Source organism: Phoenix dactylifera, chromosome 12 (assembly GCF_051530095.1).
Source record: "Phoenix dactylifera cultivar Ajwa chromosome 12, Ajwa_hap1_PhDact_Kaust_v1.1, whole genome shotgun sequence".
In the NCBI taxonomy this organism is placed as follows: domain Eukaryota; kingdom Viridiplantae; phylum Streptophyta; class Magnoliopsida; order Arecales; family Arecaceae; genus Phoenix; species Phoenix dactylifera.
The window spans coordinates 27,046,226-27,069,490 of NC_143201.1; the positions used below are offsets into that span (position 1 = coordinate 27,046,226).

The window sequence follows — 23,265 nt, forward strand, 5'->3', positions numbered from 1 at the left end:
ATAGTAGAGAGAGAGGAAAACAAAAGACAAGAAAGAACTACAGGAATGCATTGCACAGGTGTAATTTTTCAAACAATTCAAGTTTTATTGTTATTTTTTCATCTTCAGTCAATTTAACAACAGACTCTTCGTAAAAATCAAAAATTTAATAATAGACTTTTCATAAAAAGTGAGAAATATTTCTCATAAAAAATATACTTTGATCTTGAAAGAATCTATGTTCTGTCTGTTTTACAATGATGATCGATCCCCTCAAAGTTTCAAAAAGTGCATATATCCAACAATGCAACAGAGAATCGATCTTATATTCTAATCCTACAAATTATTTTCTAATATTAAAACCATGAGTTACAAAGAATCCATGATTCAATTGGTAATAACTGGTAAGTTACTATCGAAAAAAATATAATAATGTTAATTTATTAATTACTTTTCCTCCAATATCTCAATTTGACAAAAAAGATAGCTAAGACTAGCGTCAGCAAGTGTGATGAAAACTTTATTCTGATACATAAGAAAGAAATACTTTGAGACATCGGCCTGCTTTCTTGCATCATGCATTACGTTTGCATTTTTATTTATCAATTAGCATTCTACTTTTCAGAACATACATAGCAAATCTTTTATAGCCATTCATCAACAATCCTCTTATTGGAGGCAAGTTAGAATGCAGTACTTGATGCCTATGATGTATCGAGATCTAAAAAATGCAAAGCATATTGACCATCATTCCCACATGATGTGTACTTAAACATGTCCTCACGAATCTTGGCACATGATGCGCACCCAATTATGGATCGAGATCTAAAAGATGCAAAGCATATTGACCACTATTCCCGCATGATGTGTACTTAAACTTGTCCTCACGAATCTTGGCACATAATGCGCACCGATTTCTGCTCCAGACCTGGAGCTCGGAAGCTGCTTAGCTTCTCTTTTGGTCTCTCATTGGTTAAACATAGCAATTGGGCGAATACTAGTTTTATGTAAATTAACCTTTGTTAAAAAACTTGGAGTCACAACTTTGGTATTCGAGAACAATTCTTTCTAAATTTATTATTAAAATAAAAAATTTAAAAATTGATAAAAAAAAATATATATAAAAAATAAATATACAGAAGATATTATATGCATTCACATCAAACAAGGCATTGAGGCAAGAAACAACATCGAGCACCACTGATCAGGAATAAATAGCAAAAATTATAAGAAATTTTAGATAATTTATAACCAATAGGCTGATGGAGTATGAGTTGGAAAATTATTTTGTCTAGAAATAAATCAAAATTGATTTGAGAGTTTTTGATAAATATTACTAAAATTCAAATATATAAAAGTATTATAAAGAAATAATTTACTAAAAAAAGATGAAGATTAAAAAGAGATCATCTGAATCGAGGCGTGTGATATACACTGCTCTAAGAAATTGATTCATCCTCTACGTGCGAGTTTGCGGCGAACTTGTTTCTAAGATATAACAATCTGGCGCAGCTCGATTCTTTTCTAACGAGCATGATTATTGGAAAACTTGACTGGATCGACTCCTTCAGTTGCTCTAGAAAAGAAGAAAATATAGAAAGCTATATATGGAAGAAATTTTTGGAATACATCTAATGTTTAGGAAACATCGTATTTTTTCATAATCCAACATTCTCTTTTCAAAAATAGCGCATCTCAAAAAAAAAATTTAAAATATTTAAAACGGTTAAAAATTAGAAAAATAAAAAAAAAAATAATTTTTTTAAAAATTAAAACTTTAACAGAAAATGCCCCATGTGGCATCCTTTTCGAGTACATTCTGTGATTCATTCATGCAGCAGCGATCAGTCTCCGCGGCGCGCATGTCTTTCTCTCACGTAAATTCTGCGCGGGCCGTGCGCACCGATAAAATGGTGCCGAACGTTCGAACAATTCAGTACAAGCCTATGCGGGTAGGAGTAGGACCCATGGCTGCCCCGCTAAGTATGATTGCTTTGGATGATGCTCTCGATAAGGTAACAGTAGATAGGGCAATCAATCATGCCTATGGATAAGGACATGATGGTGCATGGTAATCACAAGGGGAAGAGAAGACACGTGGTTCCAAACAAGTCTCTTGTGAAAGGAAGGAGAGGGAAGGGGGACCAGATCATCCTTCATGTGGTGGACTACGTGTTCGCAGGAGAGGGAATGGGGACCAGCTTATCTTTTTCTCTCTCTTTTTTTTCTAATCTTGAAAACTAAAGCGCATGTACATTACCGCAACATAACATAACATAACATAGCCTCTCTGTGCGTATAAATGCGTGGTGAGCTGGAAAGTTGGCGTGGAGACCGGGTTCCGGTCCGCCAACAGCGAGGACAGAAAGGGGAAACGGACGACTTCTTTGGATGGATAGAGTTATGATTTCTTTGCGATGGGATAAAAAGTGGGTGGATTCGATAATAATTACCGTGGTACGATGGGAGGAGGGGACGGGGGTGGCTCCGAGGGCGGACGAGACCCCGCATCCCACCCCGCCCCCACCGGCGATTAGGCGCCCGCATGTGCGTTCTTTTTAGGCTCCAGCAGAAGGCGCAGGGCTCAGCTGCAGCAGAGACAGGCTGTCACACCTCGAGCTCAGAGCACGCAGACGCTATATATATCCGCATAATAGATGATGCGGACATACAAGACAACTGATCATATTAAAATAATTATAAATATTTAAAAATTAATATAAATAATTAATTAAAATATCAATAATCAAATAAAATTTTTGAAATCTAGCGCACTTTCTAAATCCTGCGAGATCACGTATCTTAATTTGAAAAATAGAAAAAATAAATCAAAAAGATATAGGGCTCTTTTTAGGCTCCAGAGGAAGGTGTAAAGCTCTTCTGCGGTGGAGACGGACAAAGTGACCAATTAGAGAGCTTATTCTGTATAATTTTTTTATTTAAATAAAATAAATAAATATTGACTGTTTAAATCAGTTTGAATGGCAATGATGCTTTACCATGCTGCCTGACCTGATAAATTTATCTGGTATATCTATAATTAAGTTGAAATCCTGGGTTGAAAAGAGGCTCCTTTGCATTGCTCCTCTAATGGAGGTAATCTCCACTTCCTCCTTTTGAAACCTTAGAACCAAAGGCAGACAAATTGAGCTTGAGAGCCCCCATTCCACCCTTCGAGATCTTTTCTCTCTCTTCAACTCCACCTCCAAATTCTAACCCTAATCCTATTGCCTCCATCAGTTTTGGCCTTCGCCCTGTCGTTTTCGAAGCATGGTTTAAAGAATTGTATGACACGTCGGTAAAATCTCTAATAATTGTGCCAAGATATCTTAGATTGAATCCTGTCTTAACTAGAACTTAGGAGATTAAGGGTATTTTGGGAAGGGCAGCCCTCTGTTGTATAGTCTATTATTTACGAACCATCTTTATTGGAAAAAAAACAATCATATCCATTATTCACTAATAATGGCTGTAATATTTTCTATCTTTTAATATCACTCCAATGCAACTATCTAAGCCCTATTCATTTCGATCACTAGCACATTAGTGGTGGTTGGAGATAAAGACTTCCACCTAAATCTCTTAGAGGAACCACCGAACCACCTAAGACTTTATTAGCTCGATTGACTAGCATCTTCAATCTAACAAGTTAATGTTAGATTGATTTTAATATTAATAAATGCTTCTGGAACGTTCGGCAACAAGGCTCTATATAATGTATAAAACAAATGCTGCGTAAAACATGAGAACATCAAATAGTAAAGGCAGCAATAGTGACCGGTCAAACAAATTATATCATCTTTCTCATCAAAAAATAAACTTTGCATGCATGGGCTTCGAAGCAATGGATGGTATATATCATCGAGGAAGAATGTGCATGGTGCTGCAAAATTATCACGGCTATTGGATCTCCATTATAATTTTTTGTTCAGCTAAACAATATTAACTAACAGGCATGCCATGCTTAGGTGCATGCAAAGATAATATGGACAACAACAAAATAGATAACTTAATGATATGAATCCCTAATTGTTAAGCTGATTCAGCAGATTAATGACCCACCATTTTTCCGAATTAGATCAATCCCCTTTTGCCGCATTGCAACAGAATCACTTTATGTATTGTTTGTCTATTTAGGAGTTAATGGATATGTTTTTTTTTTCCCTACTAAGACGCGTAATTTATATCTGATGACTACGAATACACCTAATAAAGTTAAAAAATAGAATATTTCAGAGTGTCCAAGGCAACTTTCCATCTTCAGCCCATATAGTACTATCCGTATGACTGGCCCCATAAGCGGCTACTCAATCCGTAGCTTCATTAGCTTCACGGAAGACATGCTTGGCCTAAAAGGCCACTTCATCTCTCATCATGGCCCAAATGTCACGAAGCAGAGGGTGGTTATCACCCGCACCTCTCGGATCTCTCTGGATCCATCTGATAACCATGGCCGAGTTTAATGGATATGTTTTTGAGAAATAAAGCTAGCGAACATTTGGTGCATAAGTTCTCTAGATTCTAAGGTGTTACATGTATTAATCATGTTTAATTTTCATTCCATATCACAATCAAGCACCCACCAATCCCAATCCGTGCTGTATATTTGAATCTAATCCTGAGGGAATCAGGGTTGAAGATAAGGCTCGAGATTTGAAGGGCCAAAAAAAAAAAAAAAGCAACAAGAATGCGGCTGCTCCTTTGGTGGGCACGTTGGTTTCAGCGGTCCAAATCAGTTCGGTACGATACTACGACTTTAACGCCGATAGGTGGTCGCCGCACCGGACCCAGTGAGAACAAGTCCGGAACTAATCAGAGCGAAAGCAGTACTCCCGGACTTATTCCCTTTGATGCCCCTCGCACGGGAGCCCTCCCAACTTGGCGTCGAGTTACCGGAGCCGTCACACAGATTCGGTACACGAATCTACTGGCGAATCCCCCGTCCCAGCCTGTAGTATTACAGAATCACTCCGTCAATGAGAAAGTTATCAGAAAAAAAGAGATGGATACTACAGTAGTATTTCTATTGCATTACGTTAGCTATATAGCTTTGGTGAGACTGCACACACTGGGATGGCCATTGGTGCGACAGCCTTTGGGAGATTCAGCCGCAGAAGCAATATCATGTACATATTTCTTCTTGTATCCAAGTTTGATGGCTCCGCATTAAACACTTATATGCATCTATCATGCCCACTAATATAGCATGGATTCGCCGCTCATTAAAATCGTGCCTGCTGGCTCGACCAATCAATAGCTGGAGGATATGTGACATGTGGAATCAACGGCCGAACAAATCGTCGAGCAATCGGCGCAAACAATTACAGCTTGCTGCACTGCCACTGTTCAGGTATAAAAAGATATGGAAAGAGCATAATATCTCGTCCGGAAATCACGTAACTAGATCACGACAAATCCTCGCTCTCCACCTTATATATTAACCAGGCCGACAATCCTTGATCACTTCTCTTTGGTTGCAGGTCGGCTCATATACTGTGCAGCCTATCTCCAGCTAAGCTGAATAGAACAGTCTTCGTCTGCCAGATCATCAACTCTTTTAGGTCGGATTTTGGACGGCAACAACCACCGTTCTCGTACATTCATAAATTTGGTTTCATGTAGGGCTCACATAAGCGAGAATCATCTACAAATGATCTGCACGGTATATATGTGCTTCGTCCAAAAGTCTTGATTGATACAGGGAAAGCCCCACACTAACGTCAAAGATGTGTGCACATGGCGACCATTTCTCCAAAGTAGGTCACGCACGTACGGGCGAGGCTCCACTAGAACCCTAGAATGTGAGGTTCTCCACCGCCTAGCAGCGTGGTCCTGAGCCTATTTTGGAGAACAAAATTAAAAGAACTCGTCAATGGAATGGCCGACAGTCTCGTTACCCGTCATCATCAGATCCTCATCCCCCAGTTGTTAAAAGCCTCCTCTCCGGAGCTACGAGCATTAAACAACAAACGAATCGCAGGAAGAATTATTTGGGGCGAGAGAGCTTGGAGAAATTTCTCCCTAATGATATGAGCAATAATTACTGGGATTGGGTTTCCTCAAATGTAAACACATCAGCTTTCTTTTTGTTTCTCATCTAAATCATTCCATGTTAAATGTCTATGTTTCTTAGTTTGTTCTTTTTTTTTCTTTTTTCTAACCTAGCATCCCCAAAACTTACATCCCTCTCATTTATGATTTATCTAAAATAATTTTAAAAAATTCTGCTGCCTATTGTTCAATGGTTTGCTATTGAAAAGGAATGGTTTGTCTAAGCTCATCTTTTGCACTGTTCAACAAGGCTATTCTACCAATTTGCAGAAAAAAACTACTTAATCATTGGATTTGTAGTATTGTATTAATTTTTATACAAATTAAATGACCTTTTTTGAATTTTTAAGATCGATTGCTATTTCCTTGTTGTTGTAACTACTTACAATGGACGCTTAAATGTGTATCATTACATGTGCATCTATTGCGAACATTGCATACCGACTAAGATAAATATCTGTACTAATTTGGGAGTAAATGTATAATGATTTGGAAAAACCCAAAACAAATTATTTTTGTTAAAAAAATATAATCTTGTACATGTAATTATGAAATTGAATCATTTTTGCCTTAAAAAAAGTTGTAATAATATTATCCAAGATATTATTAAATTTTAATTTATATAATATTTATTAATTATTTTAAAATAATTAATTGATAATTAATTAAATTTTGAATGTCAATAGATAAATAACATGGTAAGGAGTCGTGTGCATTACACTTGCCTGACACTGATTTTCCTCGACCGTCTTGGCTCTTCTAGTCTTTAGGGCTAAAATTAAACTAGATATCAGGATATTCATATGCATACTTATTTTATTTGACCAATATAGATATGAATATGTATGTTAATCAGATGCAAAAATTTATATTTATATTTATTTTAAACGAATGTGTATACAAATTGGATAATGAAAATATGAATATAAATACGGATATAAGTTGGACAATTAAATTTTATCATTATAAAATCAAAAATATTACTAAGTGGATGATAAATCAAGTTAATAGCATAACATCGTAGTTATTTATTTTTTTTAGAAATTCATAATTGCTATATAAAAATATATAGGATCAGATATTTTGATACAGATTAGATTTTTATCTATTTATATGTCTCTATATTTTTTTATAAATATAGATATTAATGAGATAAGGGTTGGTGGATACTAAAATAAATGTAGGTAATATTATCCTATCCATTTGGTAATGGATAAAGAATTCCACTATGGTGGGACCGTTGGACGGAAGGCACGGGACACGTTGCCACCTCCTTTCTCTGAGTCGCTTTCGACACACCACAGGACGCGGCAAGCTACATATATAAAATAGAGGATGTAAATAAAAGAGAATATAAAAGTAGGCACACAAATTGATGGAGAAACGAAGGGAACGAACCACCAGCGAGGTTGGGACGTCCAGTCCAAGCTATCAATCAGATCACAAATCAAAATCAGATAAAAATCTCTTCCTGCAATGGCTTTAGATGGTCACCATATCCTCTGTCCTTCGTAGACAAATGAAAATTTCCAACTCTAGACTTGCTACAGGCCAAAACAAAGATTAAGGCCACGGAAGCTCCTGTATGGGAATCAATTAATATCCCCATGACTTTTAAGTGCAGGAAAGAAATCATTAAAAGTTTGAAACAACTTATAACTGCGGTCTCCACAAAAATCCTCTTGGTGGGGAAGTCTTTTTTGATAGGCTGTATGAATTGGTAAGAATTTGTCCGCATGAATGGCATATCATTTTTATCTTTGCAAAAAAAAAAGAAAAGGGATGAAGATGGAAACTCATTAGTTTAAGTCGTGAAAGAGAAATGAGATAATAGGATGCCCAGGAATGTACATAGGGACAGGAAAACTGGTGGCGAGATTTTGGTACCCAGCCTTTTGAGGCACCTTCCCAGTAGTTCGAATGCCAAAATTTATTATCCAAAAGGTTTGATACGATGTTGATAATTTTGATAAACAAAAATATATCATCCAAATTCATTTAAGGTGCGGAGACTCTCATGCATGAGCTGATGCTAATAGATACCGGTGACTAAGACTTATCGAAGCTGAAATTCAGGTAACAGCTATCTGCTTGCTATTTAAAAATCCTAATGGCTTGACTTAAATTATTATATGGCCAAATTTTGCTATTTTATGCCTTATTTTGTTTATAACATTTTTTTTTTCTTAGCTTAGAATGGAGTTTAGAGATATCTATAGATCCTACTTGTTGCAAGAAGCCGCAACATTCATTAAATTTGTGAACCAGTGATGCAATAACATCCACCGATGGTTGGATTGGATAACATCCGTCCGAATCCATTTTCGTATCCGAATCTATAAATTTGAGCATCCGACTAATATCCATATTCGTCAAATATATGAATATAGATAGATTACTATCTGATCCATATTCGAATATCTGATTCTATTTGTTACCCTATTTAATTTTATATAGCACTCATAAACTTTTAAGAAAAATAAATGACCATATTAACATGCTATAACTTGATTTATCATCCACTTAGTAATATTTTTATTATTGATCATAAAGTTTAATTGTTCGATTTATATCTATATTTATATTCATACTTTCGGTATCTAATTTATATCCATATCCGTTTAAAATAAATACTGATATAAATTTTTGCATCCGACTAATTAACATCCGTATCCGTATATGTATTCATTAAATAAAATAAACATGAATATGGATATGCTAGTATCGGATCCGATTTTAGTCCTAAGCGACAGTCATACACCTCTCTTCTAAGAAACTTCTCTTTCCCTCTCTATCTCCCTCTCTCTAGAAAAAATATATAAAAGCTCGTATATTGTTCATAATTTTAACATATCAATTACTTTTTTTAGTTTCTTTTTTTTTGAGTGCACAAGTTATAAAACTCTAAATCATTTTAACCAGTACTTTTACATTTCATAGATGAATTGGACGGAAAATTTGTCTTGGTAGCACAGCTGATCCTTTTATGATGATGATGATGATATCTTAACCTTTTGACTCAGCTGATCAAATCGTACATTTGTATATAAATGTGAAGCACATTGATGTCAAGGTAAATATTCCCTTCAATTATGTTAATTTTAATTACACAACCATTTTAATAACCATAAGGTTATGATCAACTTCAGCGTTTCTCCAAAATGGGAATTTAGCTACTTGTTAGGTTTTGCTTCATTTAAAATGTTAGTTTCTCTTTGTTTACCTATTTGTATTTCAAGATGTTAATTAAACAAATGCAAGTAACTATATCATAAGATGATTCCTTCATTATGACTATCAACTTGTCTAGTCAAAGTTTTTTCTCATATATAACTTAGGCATGTAGTTGCTTCGGATATATAGGAAACTCAATGGGTAAAAGAAGTGGAAGTCTACTTATGCAAATAAAGGAAGACATGCTCCAGCTAGCTAACAAGATGAGGAAGAAATAAAATCCCTCTATAAGTATCATGCAATCATAGTTAACATAAAATCCTTCTGAATGTTATGCTATTGCTATGGGACGCTGCACCAAGAGACCGGACCTCGGCACGAGGGGTCAGGCATCGGCAGCCGATTGGAGGACAAGTAAGAAGATGGTCTGGTAGAAGAGAAGGAGCAGGTGGCGGAGGAGAGGATCGAAGGCTGAAGAGGAGGTTGAAATAACATCATCCCCATCGAGCACGAGGTTACTGTAAGGGATGGGGTCAAGGAGTCCGATGGAAGAGAGGAGGAGGCGCTTATGTAGAGAAACGGAGGGCTATCGTCACCCGTACTTCATTACGACGATAAGAGAGGTAGGTGGAGATAAGAGACAGATGAGAGAAAAAAAAATCTCAAATTAAAGTTCCCTCATTTCTTATTAATTATGTCCACTTAACATTCATTTTTGTCATTTAATGTGGATAGCTAGACTTGACCTATTATTTAGTATGAATTATTAAGGATATAGATATACCTCTATTCATATTTATTTTATTTAACAAATAATATATACACACACACATAAATATTAGTTACAAATAAAAAATTATATATTCTTAAAAAAATATAAAAAATATATAGAATTATAAATAGAATTGGATATTCAAATAGTTCTCTATTCATATTAATATTTAATTTTTATCTTTGTTATCTTTTATATCTTTTTGTATCTGAACGGATATTTTCCAAATATACGATCCAGTTTCACCCCTGCATGACAAAGCTAAGAAAAGAAAAAGATGGTAGATGCCTTCAATCACGGACGGATGGAGATGTACCAAGTCGGCATTAACAAGCCTGCACATAAAAATCTCCGATCAATCGATCCATCCAATACGAGGCAGGATGGGAGAATATAAAAATATATATAGAGGGGGAGAGAGGGAAGGGAGGATGATCAGGATCACGTGGGCATCCATTTGTTGACAAACGCCCCCTTCCCCATCGTCCTCCTCCCCACCCCAATCCACAACTCCATCCTAAATTTTTCTTCTTTACCTTTCACGTCTCTTCTTTCCTAATTTTTTTTTTTCCATCTGAACTGAGACAGGAGAGGAGGAGGAAAAAAAAATGGCCGGAAAAAGAGCAACGCATATCCATGAGTTGCCGGAGTCGATCCTTACGGAGGTGTTTGCGCTGGTGAAAGACGTTCGGTCCCGCAACTCGGCGGCGCTGGTGTGCCGCAGGTGGCGCTCGCTAGAGCGCCTCTCCCGGACCTCCCTCTCCCTCCGCGGCCACGTCCGGAACCCCTTCCTTCTCCCCACCTGCTTCCCTTACGTCTCCCACCTCGATCTCTCCCTGCTCTCCCCCTGGGGGCACCATCCCTTCCTCCACCCGTCTCCCACCCGACTCAACGGCCATCCCGAGCCCCGTCCCGATAATTACAATGGCCACCACCACTTGCTCGTCGACGACCAGCAACTACTCGTCGCTCAACGTCTCGGTCAGGCCTTTCCTAACGTTACGTCCCTCACCGTCTACGCCCGAGATCCTTCAACTCTCCATGTCCTCGCACCGCGGTGGCCGGGACTCCGCCACGCCAAGCTCGTCCGCTGGCACCAGCGGCCCCACCACCCGCTGGGCGCCGACCTAGCCCCGCTCCTCGCCGCCTGCCCCTCCCTCGTCTCCCTCGACCTCTCCCACTTCTACTGCTGGACCGAGGACATCCCCCCGGCCCTCCAGGCCCACCCCGCCGCCGCCGCCTCCCTCGCCCGCCTCGACCTCCTTTCCGCCTCCTCTGCCGAGGGCTTCCGCGCCTCCGAGCTCGCCGCCATCGCCGCCGCCTGCCCCAACCTTCGCCACCTCCTCGCCCCCTGCGTCTTCAACCCCCGCTACTTCGAGTTCGTCGGCGACGCCTCCCTCCTCGCCCTCGCCGCCGCCTGCCCCCGCCTCTCCCTCCTCCACCTCGTTGACCCCTCCACGCTCTCCCCCGCCCGCCCCATCTCCGATCCCGCCGACGACGGCCTCACCAGCGACGACGCCGGGATCACCGTCGCTGGGCTCGAAAGCCTCTTCGCCGCTCTCCCCGAGCTCGAGGACCTCGCCCTCGACCTCTGCCACAACGTCCGGGACGCCGGCCTGGCATTGGAGGCCCTCGGCCGCAAGTGCCCCAGGATCAAGTCCCTCAAGGTGGGCCACTTCCATGGCGTCTGCAGGGCTGCCTGGCTGCATCTCGACGGCGTCTCCCTCTGCGGCGGGTTGCAGTCCCTCTGCATCAAGAATTGCCCCGATCTGACCGACGCCGGCCTCGCCGCAATCGCCCGGGGCTGCCGGATACTGTCCAAGCTCGAGATCCACGGATGCGGGAAGGTCACCGAGATGGGTGTCAAGAAGTTGGCCAGCATGCTCCGGTCCACCCTCGTCGACGTGAGCATCTCTGGCTGCCGGCAGCTCGATGCGGCCCGATCCCTGCGCGCCCTGGAGCCGATCCGGGACCGCATCGAGCGCCTCCACATCGACTGCGTTTGGGTCAGGCCCGACCTCGAACAGTCACCTGAGGACGCGGACAGAACTTCTTCTAATAACACCGGCGATCTCGATGAACTCGAGGAACAGGAGGTTTCGAACGAATCGAGGAACAAGAAATGTAGGCATGATGGTGATCATAGCAAGAGCAACGGCAGCAGCAGCACCAGCAGTTTCTGGTGGCGGTTATGGGAGCGTCTCCGCTATCTATCAGTATGGGTGCCGGCCGGCGAAGTACTGAGCCCCTTAGCCGACGCCGGACTGGACTGCTGCCCGGACCTCGAAGAGATCCGCATCAAGGTGGAAGGCGACTGCAGGACCTGCCCCAGGCCGGCCCAGCGAGTGTTCGGACTGAGCTCCCTCTCCCGCTACCCCCGGCTGGCAAAGATGAAGCTGGACTGCGGGGAGGCGATCGGATATGCGCTCACCGCGCCGACCGGCCACATGGATTTGAGCTTGTGGGAGAGGTTCTACCTTCATGGGATCGGGGACCTGAACCTCTATGAGCTCGACTACTGGCCGCCGCAGGACAAGGAGGTGAACCAGAGGAGCCTCTCCCTTCCGGCGACCGGCCTCATCCAGGGGTGTCCTACTCTGAGGAAGCTTTTCATCCACGGAACCACCCACGAGCACTTCATGAGGTTCTTTCTCATGATGCCTCATCTCAGGGACGTGCAGCTCAGAGAAGATTACTATCCCGCGCCAGAAAATGATATGAGCACCGAGATGAGAGTCGATTCCTGCAGTCGCTTCGAACATGCGTTGAACAGCAGACTAATTCCTGATTAACAAAGTCACAGAGGCAGAAATTGTTACTACGGCATCATCTCCATTATTGCTTGCTTTCTTTCCTTCTTTTTTTTTTCCCCCTCCCCAGTTGTTTGCGGAGTTGTAAATGCTGCAAAGGAACTGGTACCGAGTTGATGATAAGAATGAATAAAAGTTGCGTGCTCTCTCTGTCAATAGCACCAGTCCTCGATCAATTTTAACAGTCTCGGACACAGGAAGCTTCGCACTGGGAAATGAATAAACTACCTACTCTAGTAGAACTTGCATGAAATAAGTATAGTGTTTCCACAATGCGTGCCATTTGAAAAGGAAGCACGTTGACTGAAACTGCAAGATATGGTTTTGCTTTTCACCGTAGAACCGGCTAATTTACGACTTAAGCCGGCTAGAAGTTTGGTTCCTCTACTGTTACTGTAGAAAACTGATGGCAAATCAAATCAGCGAAGAGTGCAGTGGCAGTTCGCTTTTTCGGGCTTTGCCCAGCAATCCGTATGATGAAATGTGAGAGTAGATTCTTGAGCTAATACACCAATTTGAATGCAACCGGTTTAGAAGATACCACGTGTGACTTCAATGAAATACCTGAAACGAGGCTGCCACGAACGCCTTCAGTAATTCCCAACCGTGTTCCCTTGTGGCAGCTGAATAGACCACCTGGAAAAAAAAAAAATCAGCTGAGGATTCTTACAAGGTTAATTTCCTCTTTCTCATAGTATATTAGGGAGTATAAATGAGACATAGCTTATGTTTTGCACTGACGGCACACCTTGCTATAGCCTCTTTAGAGTGCAAAGCTCACTCCAAGACTGAAAATATTGCATTTTTCTGCGAATGGTTCATCGCATTTGAGCTCAGGAACCATCAATTTCAGGAGCACCAACTGATGAGTTATCACTCATAGGCACTTCAGTCATTACTTGCGACTCTTGATTGTCCAATGCTTATTAACAACACAGTTTGCACTCTCAGATCATGGTGAAATATTTTTAATCTGGTGCATGCACATCAACCCTCTATGTTTTCAAGAAGAAATCTCAGATCAGTAGCATAGTGCAGTTTAACATATAAACATCATACTTCTGCTCCAGGAAACATGCCAGCCTTCATAAGAAGTTTCCACATGACCCTGAAATTAAATCTTTTTGCAGAGAACTAGTTATCAACAGAAGCACAAGAGACGAAATATTAACGATATAGTAAAATTTGTTAAGCAAGTTGCTTTACGAGTTCGGTTGGTATTGACCAGAACATAGTGGCAAAGAAAATACAAAGCATGGGAAAATAACAAAAAAAAAAATACTAACAAAAAGAACATAATTCGATCACACCTACAGATATCATGGAGCATTTTCAATCTCCTATGCCAACTGAGCTGCTTTTTCTGGCCGCTTATATGCATCAGTAACCACTGACAAGTGAGAAGGCGGCATGCATGCACCGAGGAATAATATAACTGCAAAAAGCATTATTGAAAGACCAAGACCCGAATAAAAATTTCTACTACAAATATATGGATGGAAGGCTTTTATTGCAGTACATTTAATTCCAGCATATCTTAAAACTAGAATCATCACAGTCTGGTAAAATAACTTGAGTAAGTTTGGAGGTAGATTGATACCATCGGAATGTCGAAGGGGGCTGAAAAATGTCCCTGAAAAATGTCCCTCTGGTTGAGAGTTGTTTAGTAGCAGGGCCTCAACAGTTGCAAATTTTATTGTCTTACAAGCTTCATTTCATGGATATCTTTTCCTTCACATATGCATAAACAAATAATAGTTCAATTCAATACATCTTACCAAAGAAAGGTTTGCTTTCCCCGCTACATACATCAGAGCACAGCTCACTAACACCAAATAAAGATGGAAGTATTTTGGTATGACAGAAAGACCTATTAGATTACGGCCATTCAGCAACTATCTCTGCTAAATCGCTGCCACAAGCTGCTGGGAAATTCTCTTCAACAGGAACTATGGGGGAAATAAATGCCATCGCTGCAAGGGAGCTTATCAGCCTCTCCAAGAAAGAACCTGTGGAATGTGACAAAACCAATGAAGGGTGTGAGGAGGTTATATATTATGCATTCGAGTGTGTCATTAACAATTGCGGAATTGATACAAAATCAAATTACCCTTACACAGGGCATGATGCTATCTATAACGTTGAAAAGGCAATCAAAATCATCACAAATATCTAAAGTCAGCTTGCCATAAATTATTGAGAAGCACTATAAACCTGGGCTGAGCATCCAAAGTTTGCTAAGAAAGTTTTATTTTTCTTATTCTCGAATGAGCTATGTCAATTTAATGATCAGGCAAAAAGCAAAGTAGTGACAATCAATTGGTACCAAGACATAGCTCCAAAAGAAAGTGCTCCTCTGTGCCGTCATCAAACAGCCTGTCAGTGTGGAGATTGATGGATCTTCATGTGATTTTCAATTGTATACAGGGGCGACTAAACCATAGGTTCCTCTCTTGTGCCTAACAGTCAACTCTATTTCAAGAAAATTGATATTTGAAGAACCAGCATTCAGGAAATCCTGATGGACTCCTAAGCAGAATAGGCATTGGAACAAAGCTTTATATGGATTTAAAGACAAGTATTTGTGTTATCTAGCTTGTTTATGATTAAGAACACATAAATCATGCTAATAAATTTATGTCATCTGATTTATCGGGGAATCTATGATGGTGATAGCTCAAGCAATCCAGATGACATTGATCATGCAGTATCGATTGTGGGGTATGGATCACAAGGCAATACTGACTGCTTGGATTGTGAAGAACCCATGGGGTACTCGCTGGGGAATGCAAGGGTATATACATACAGAGGAACACTGATTTACCTTATGGTGTCTGTTCTATATATGCCATGGCTTCCTACCCCACCAACGAACCGACTTCTCCAGCTCCTTTTCCATCACCAACCATGCTGCCGCCGCCACCTCCACCTAGCCCTTTGCCAACTACATGCGGAGATTTGTCATACTGCCCATCTGGAGAAACTTGCTGTTGCCACATCTGCCTACTCTATGGTTGCTGCGCTTATGAGAATGTAGTATGCTGCACAGGGACTATCCGCTGTTGCCTCCATGACTACCCCATTTGTGATAAACCAGATAAGCTGTGTCTCCAGGTATGATGTCTTAGCTTCAGGACTCCATTGTCAAGCTAAATTCTGTACAAGCGGTACTTGGCTAGTGGCAAATGTCAACTTGAAATGAGATTCTGGTTAGCAGGATAGTGCTGCACTAACTAGAAAGACCACCAAAAAACCATGCTATCAGCGTCTATGAAGCAGCAGTCATATTGCTCAAAGTGTGAGAACAGGATATCTTTAGCTTGTTGTACTTTTTTTCTTAGTTATAAACTTTTTTTTTCTTCTTCTTCTTCTTTTGAGAAACATCATCTCGTTAGAGTTAAATGAGAACAGAGTATCTTTAGCTTATTGTACTTTTTTTATTAGTTCTAAACTTCCATTCGAATCCTTTTGCTTCTCCATGAAAACACGTAAAAGAATGCTCTTGAGAGCATTTGGCTTCAAATGCTTCTCACCAAACATCAGTGAGAAACGTCTCAAATTGAAAATCCACACCTTTGATCATGATCTACTATGTATAAAATACCTAAAAACAAAAAAATCATTTATTTTGATGTCTCATGCTCATAAATCAATCGAGCCGAAAGTGAATTTTGTTGAAATATATCCAATGAGCAAAAGTATATTAATACACTATATATTTGCAAATTGCAATAATTAAATTTAATTTAAATATATTAAAATATATAAAGAATAAATTTCAGCTAATTTGGATACTTCTAGACTATAGATCAAACTAAAATATAGTAATACCTTGCATCTATTGGATGTATGGGTAGAAGACCTTAAAAATGCACGACTTACTAGGCATTTTCCACATTGTAGATCACTGATCAATAGTGCATATTTTCAGTTTGAGAGGTCTGTTATTGTTTTTCATTGGGAAGAATTTGGAGCCAAATACCCTCAAGAGCATTTTAGCCCCTATCTCTCTCTCTCTCTCTATATATATATGTATATGTATGTATATATTAGATATTCTTTCAGACAAGAAATATTCTCAGATTTTCTTTTAACAAATCACCTCCTGAATACCAGTTGGCACTATGACACCTGTTAGGCACTCAAATTAATTGACCAGATTGTGCCTTAGCCTACCACCTTATACATATCACTGTAAACAGTGCTCTGACATGAGAAACTCAGTTCATAACCAAATAAACTATGCCTAATAGCAGAACCGATTTAAGAATATCAAACTTACCATTCCTATTGAATTGATGCCATGCATATAGAGTTAATAATAAAGACTTCACAGAATCGCCCATGCTCATAAGTTACTACCTCTATGTAAGTACCTACTTTAGTGCCAATAGTATCCTTAATTCAACTTTACCTTTCTAATGCTTGCCAAGCACAAGTTATCATGGACGAAGTTTGAAGGAGCATCCAACCATTATCAACCTCCGGTGTGGAAAAGAGATGAAATTGAAGCCTTGGGTTGAAGACAGCAGACTGATTTGCCCTTTGATTGAAGGCAGCAGATAGTTTTTCCTTATGAATTACTATATAATGAAAATTCAAAATTCGTAAGATTGATATGTCATGTTAAAGTCACAAGCCTAAAAATCAGTAAGGCCGAAGAATCATTGGAGAGGCCATAATTGCTTCAAACATTCTTTAGGTTGCTAAATTATTCTACTTTGAGAACTATAGATTTGTATCATAATAAAGATCTTTAATATGCCATTCGATTTTGTAAGTTTGGCCATAAAAACTGTGATTATTTAATTGTTTGATCTTATTTGGCTAAAACCACAGAACTCAGTTCACAAGATTATATATATGTGTGTACCAATTCTTGCCACTAGAGGTGGATAAATCTAGGCCTCTATCAGAACATCAAAGATTTTAGATAAGTTTTATCTATGCTAATGTTTCTAGTTTTTATGTGGTGCAAGCTATATTTTTTCAAAAGAAATGTTTTTATTATATTAAAAGGAATGAAAGGATCAGAAATATTCACAGTACTTCAAGAGCTTTTGGTTGACGGAGTGCAATAATCGGTGCGAACAGTACCATGTTTATCTGATGTCTTTAGTGGCACACGATACAAAGAACTTGTCCACAAGATCATCTCTGTAAACACACCATTCACCTTGTTAAACTTAGGCCTAAACGTGGTGGCATCCAGGGGTTGTCCCCAATTGGCATGATCCAGATCTTACTAGATCTACTCCAACATGTCTTCCTACTAGGCTTTGGGTCTATGATGATGACTATATTGATAGGGAGCACCAACAAGAGGGTCTTCATCAATGACCCTAAACTTTAATACAAAAATCCACATTGAAGTGCACCTGCTAGGACATTAATAGACTTTACTTTCTGTAGCGCTAAAACCTCATGAATCTGTGCTGCAATAAAATCAGGATGGAAGGAGGATATACAAGTAAGATGATCAATATGGCAGGAATAATTTCTCAAAGAAAAAGTATTTGGCAAGAATTGGATCTAGATTAGCAGAAAGAACCTTGTCTACTCTGTATTCTTAATGCATACATGGTATTTTAAACATGCCCATCATAGTGAACCCCAAACTTTAGCTTAGAACTTTCCAGAGCAAAATAAATTTCTCAGCTGTCAAATTCAATTAATATTACACAACATGCAAGAATAGAAACCATGCTAAATTATCTGGAAAGAATGATTTGATGGGAGCACTATAGATGGCATCCTATGCATTGTGCATATATCTTATATTTATATTTTATCTTAGAATATGAGTGTTTTTTTGGATAAGATCTTGAATAATTTATTAAATGGTAATTCTTACAGAATTTATGCCAATTGCAAAAGCTGGTTGTTTGAATACCACAAGCAACTAAAAGGCATCTTCCCTGCAGCAGTTCAGCAGTATTAATTTCTTAACTATCATATTAATTTCTTATACTATTGCTCTTCTGCAGATTAAATCAAAGAAAAATAAAGCAAACTGTACTACCAAATGGAACTTCCAGCAGACCTGTAAAATACAGTATATTGTTTGATTTGTATAAGTCAGATATGAAAAAGGACTTAGGACTGCAGTGATAGAATATAATGAACCTAGACAGTCTGCGAGTTTGTCATTCAAATCTTTTATCCTAGAATGCACTGAGAGCTAAAGCAATTGTTCAGAGTTTAAGGCACAATTACAATATGTTCTGTAGACTATTAAGTTTGCACACACCAAGTCTGCAATCCAAGATCATTACTTGACATTAACAACTAAAGCACGAAGATGAACAATGAGTTGAAGCATATATTGAGGGTCGATTGATAAACATTCAAAGCAGAAATCAACCAAGGAAAAAATCAAATCCCACAATGAAACCTGTGCTTCTAACTTACATGCATACATGATCCCAGGAGCCATTAGAAACTCCAAAGCCATCTATCATACGAACCTCAAGGGGAACTCCTCTTATTCAACATTGGAAGAATCAGCAAAATGAAACAATTTAATCACCATTCTTCAATTTGTACATTTCGGTTGCCAGGGATATTCTCCTGGCTGGAAAAGGCGGCCGTCTACCAGCGAAAAAAAAGCCCAGCACCTAATGGGGATGCCTCAGCACAAGATTCCTCTATTTCATCATACAGAATAGTGTAATTACTGCTGCTCACATTCCTAAAGTAGCAACCACCAGTGCTCTCATATCTGTACTCTTGCTGAGTACTCCCAGAGCCACCGGTCACCAGATTCCCCTTCACCCCCATATTGCCCTGACAATTCTGTAAGTTCCTTAGAGAGCTGAACGAGAAGCCAAACCGCTCTCCGGAGAACTTTTTCTCATTGAATCCTAACGTGACATTGGAAACCAAAGAGTAGGTGTCGTTGACTTGGTCAGTAGTCTCCGTGTACATATAAAGAGGAAAGTTCTGATGCACTTGCTCCGAGTACAAGATGGAAGATGGATGCTTGGTGTAAGTACCATGGTTAGAATCTATGGTCTGCTTCACCACCTGAATACTTCCATTACCTGCAAACTGCATCTGATTCTCATAATCAAACCTCTGAAAGAAATGGGTGGTGATCTTCCCATAAGAGGACTTCACCCACCCGGTCATGGATATTTGCCGACTTGCGGTGGTCTTGAATCGCCCATCGAGCCCCTTAAATTTCGAAACCAGAGACGACGTGAACTCCGGAGCTTCGTATTTGATAAGATTCCCGGCAGTGCACGAGCTCTTGCTATCCAACCAAAGATGCAAATTTGCATCAATATACCAAATATCCAAAGCATCGGTTACTCCGAACCCGAATTCATGGGGCTTCCCATCCAAAATCTTCCCCAAAAACGGCGTAATCTCTATATCATAAGACGGGAGATCGAACGAGCCAATGCCCGTAATGGGTCTCCACAGCAGGGGATTGACCCCACCTGTGTAGATAACAGTAAAGGGCCAGACAGCACCCATGACCTTGCCATCCAGTCTCAAAGTGACCTCTCTGAAGGGCCCGTTCCCGGGCAAATTGGTGAGATTGTTAGCTAATATATAGTCATTGGGAGGATTGCCATACCAAAACTCATCGCTCTGGTGGAAGGAGACATACACTTCAAGAACGGCGCGGTAGGTGTTGGCCGGGACCGCGAGCTCCTTCTTCTGAAAGTCGGAGGAATTCTGGACCGGAAACCACAATCCACCATCCGACGGGAGGCTTCGAGAGATCGGCAAGATCAGATCCGCGGGGGAGGCGAAATCGGGGACAGGGATGGCGGCCGGGGGGCGGCGGGGGGCGGAGGAGTCGAAGAAGAAGTGGAGGGAGACGTTGACGTGGTAAACGCCGGTGTAGGTCTGGTCGACGAGGTTGCCGAGGTAGACGGCGAGGGTGTGGGGTTGGGCGAAGAGGGAGGAGTAGCGGGTGACGTCCTTCTTGACGGTCCAGACGATGCCGGTGGCGCGGGGCTCGGCGGTGCAGCTGCGGAGGAGCTCCACGCCGCCGAGCCAGACGCCGAAGATGCGGTCGAACTGGCGGCCGCGGCAGGCGGCGGACCACTCGAGGACGACGGCGGAGGGCGGCCGGTGGAGGGGGCAGTGGGAGGGGGGCTCGTAAAGGGTGGTGACGGGGGGCTTGGAGTAGGTGTTGCCGAAGTCGTGCCGGAGGACGAGGGTAGAGCAGGGCTTGGTCTTGGGGAGGGGGATGGGTCGGGTGACCTCGAAGTAGGTGGTGGGGGAGGAGGGCCGGCGGACTGCAGAAAACTCTGAGGTCAGGAGTTTGGCTCTGTGGAGTGCGGCATTGGAGGTGGGAAGGGTTAAGAGAAAGAGGAGGAGGAGGAGGAGGAGAGAGGAGAGGAGGGAGAGAGGAGAGGAGCCCATTGAAGGAGGGAGAGGGGAGAGGAGACGGCGAGTTCGGTCTTCAGCGTGGGTGGGTCTCTATTTCCTTTACCCGGTCTCGCTTTGGTAGGTAGCTGAGGAGGGGATTCTTGTTGCCGATACGTTTGAGAGAATTGGAGAACCCAAGGAAGGTTTTTGATTGGGAGCCGAGAACGAAGCAACTTTGTGGGGAACGTAATTGAAGTTGTGAATCAAGTTGATTCGGTGCTACGAAATTAGTGCAGTATTCGGCAGGATTCATGCAGAGAAAATTATTAGATGGATTACGTCCATCTTGCATAAAGAATAGAAATTTGGAGGAACATTGTTTCGTCTCCTCCGAGGAACATTGGTTGTGAAATTTGGAGCTTGAGCTGTCCGGTTCGATTACGGCTGTCTCCATATTTTAGTCAGATAACGTAACGAAACGCACCGGCTATCGTGTATTATGAGACACGGTTCCTTGTATGGTAGAATTTTGCCGCATCAAATTCAGCCCCCTGCCTATATTTTATATTCCAACCCTAACCCTTCACAAGATTCTCTGGCATTAACCCGCGTCCTTCCCTTCCCTTCCCTTCACAAGATTCAGCCCCCTGCCTATATTTTATAAAGCAAACAGACGCTCCCATGTCTCTTTCACTCTCTACTTAATCATTGGTGGGTGTATTCTTGTGGGTTCGGTCTCGTGGCCATGCATGCATGCGGAGTTGAACGCGGGTGGGGAGGCACAACTAGTGCAACTCGAGACGGGCCCGCATCGAAGCCCAAAACTAGTATCAAAAGAAAGTTCCATTGTCAGATATCCCGTGGGGATTTGGTGGAGTGGGTGCACAGGCAAATCAATGAATATATATATATATATATAAAAGTTGGATAATTAAATTTTATGAACATACAAAATTACTAAGTAAAAAATAAATCAAGTCAATATCATATTAATATAGTCATTTATTTTTAAAAAAATTCATAGTATCATATAAAATTAAATTAAATTACAAATAAAATTGAATATTCAAATATGAATTGAATAGTTATCTATTCATATACATATCAATTTTTTCCTTAATGAATATAATACGAATGTGGATATTAGTTGAATAATCAAATTTTTATCCATATCTGGATAGATTTAAATATAAAAACAAATCTGAATAGATATTATGAGATATATGAGATTGTCGAGGACTGTTGGCTTGTTTATAGAGGAAAGAGAAGATTTGAGATATGGGTAAATATAAAAAAAATTATAACTGCTCTCGGCGATATGAAATATATTCTACTTTAGATTTGAGAAAAAAAAATTCGACTGTCTGGAGAAAAAAAAATGTCCGCCTTATAGGCGATTCTTATCATAACCGGCAAATTATATGATACATTATTAGTGATAAACGTGAGCAATTATTTTAATGAAAGTTGCTTGGAATTTGCCGGTAGCAAACTGTGTAAATTTAAATAGACCGGAGTGCAAGAATAATAATGAGATTAGTTAAAGCTGATGGTGCAACCTTGTCCTTCCAAAATGTTTCAGTTTTTGATATATTGGCAATCTATCGAACTAGAATCTGCCACGCATATGCATGGAAACAATTCAGGTCATGGGCAGCGGTGGCTGCAGCCAAAGGGAACAATGGAGAATACTGAAGCACAAATGAGATCCAACCCTCCCTGTATACTGCACCATTTCTATTTTAACTGGTGAATGAGTGCAATATACTGGAGGAATTTTCATCAAAAAGATATATACTGGAGGAATTGGCTAATGCATATGCCCCCAGTCTCCGTTTTGTTTCTTCGTTGCCATTGCCATTGATTCAAAAACTTTTTCATTTTAAGATTTCATTTTTTTTTCAATATTTATCTTTTAAAAAAGAGGACAAGAATCAGATCATAGAAAAGTAAAGAGTGTTATCATTTGTTTTGAGAACACGGTGCAACAGTCACCACCAATGTTGAGATTCCTTGCCGATCATTAGTTTTAGGATTCTATTTATAGTTTTATTCTATTTAGTTATTCTTTCTAGGATAGTTATTTTCATCCTTATTATTAAGTTTTAACCATCTTGTGCGGCTCAATCTTTTAAATTAAATATTTTTTCT

General features: G+C 40.4%; 1 protein-coding gene and 1 pseudogene across 3 annotated transcripts; one reads left to right on the forward strand and one right to left on the reverse strand.

Annotated features, from left to right (window-relative positions):
• Positions 1 to 10,351: 10,351 nt before the first annotated feature.
• On the forward strand, positions 10,352 to 12,942 carry LOC103723039 (F-box protein MAX2 homolog A-like). The gene has a single exon (XM_008814205.6). The coding sequence runs from the start codon at positions 10,585 to 10,587 to the stop codon at positions 12,766 to 12,768; it is 2,184 nt and encodes a 727-aa protein (XP_008812427.4). The 5' UTR covers positions 10,352 to 10,584; the 3' UTR covers positions 12,769 to 12,942.
• A 1,011-nt stretch (positions 12,943 to 13,953) lies between these two features.
• On the reverse strand, positions 13,954 to 21,364 carry LOC103722237 (peptide-N4-(N-acetyl-beta-glucosaminyl)asparagine amidase A pseudogene; annotated as a pseudogene). Of its 2 annotated transcripts, none has more exons than XR_015972460.2 (3): positions 19,198 to 21,364; positions 14,387 to 14,795; positions 13,954 to 14,221 (listed from the first exon to the last, which is right to left on the reverse strand). The product of XR_015972460.2 is annotated as a peptide-N4-(N-acetyl-beta-glucosaminyl)asparagine amidase A pseudogene, transcript variant X2 (transcript). The 2 variants fall into 2 exon arrangements; XR_015972459.2 differs by having other exon boundaries at positions 15,611 to 21,364.
• Positions 21,365 to 23,265: the final 1,901 nt, after the last annotated feature.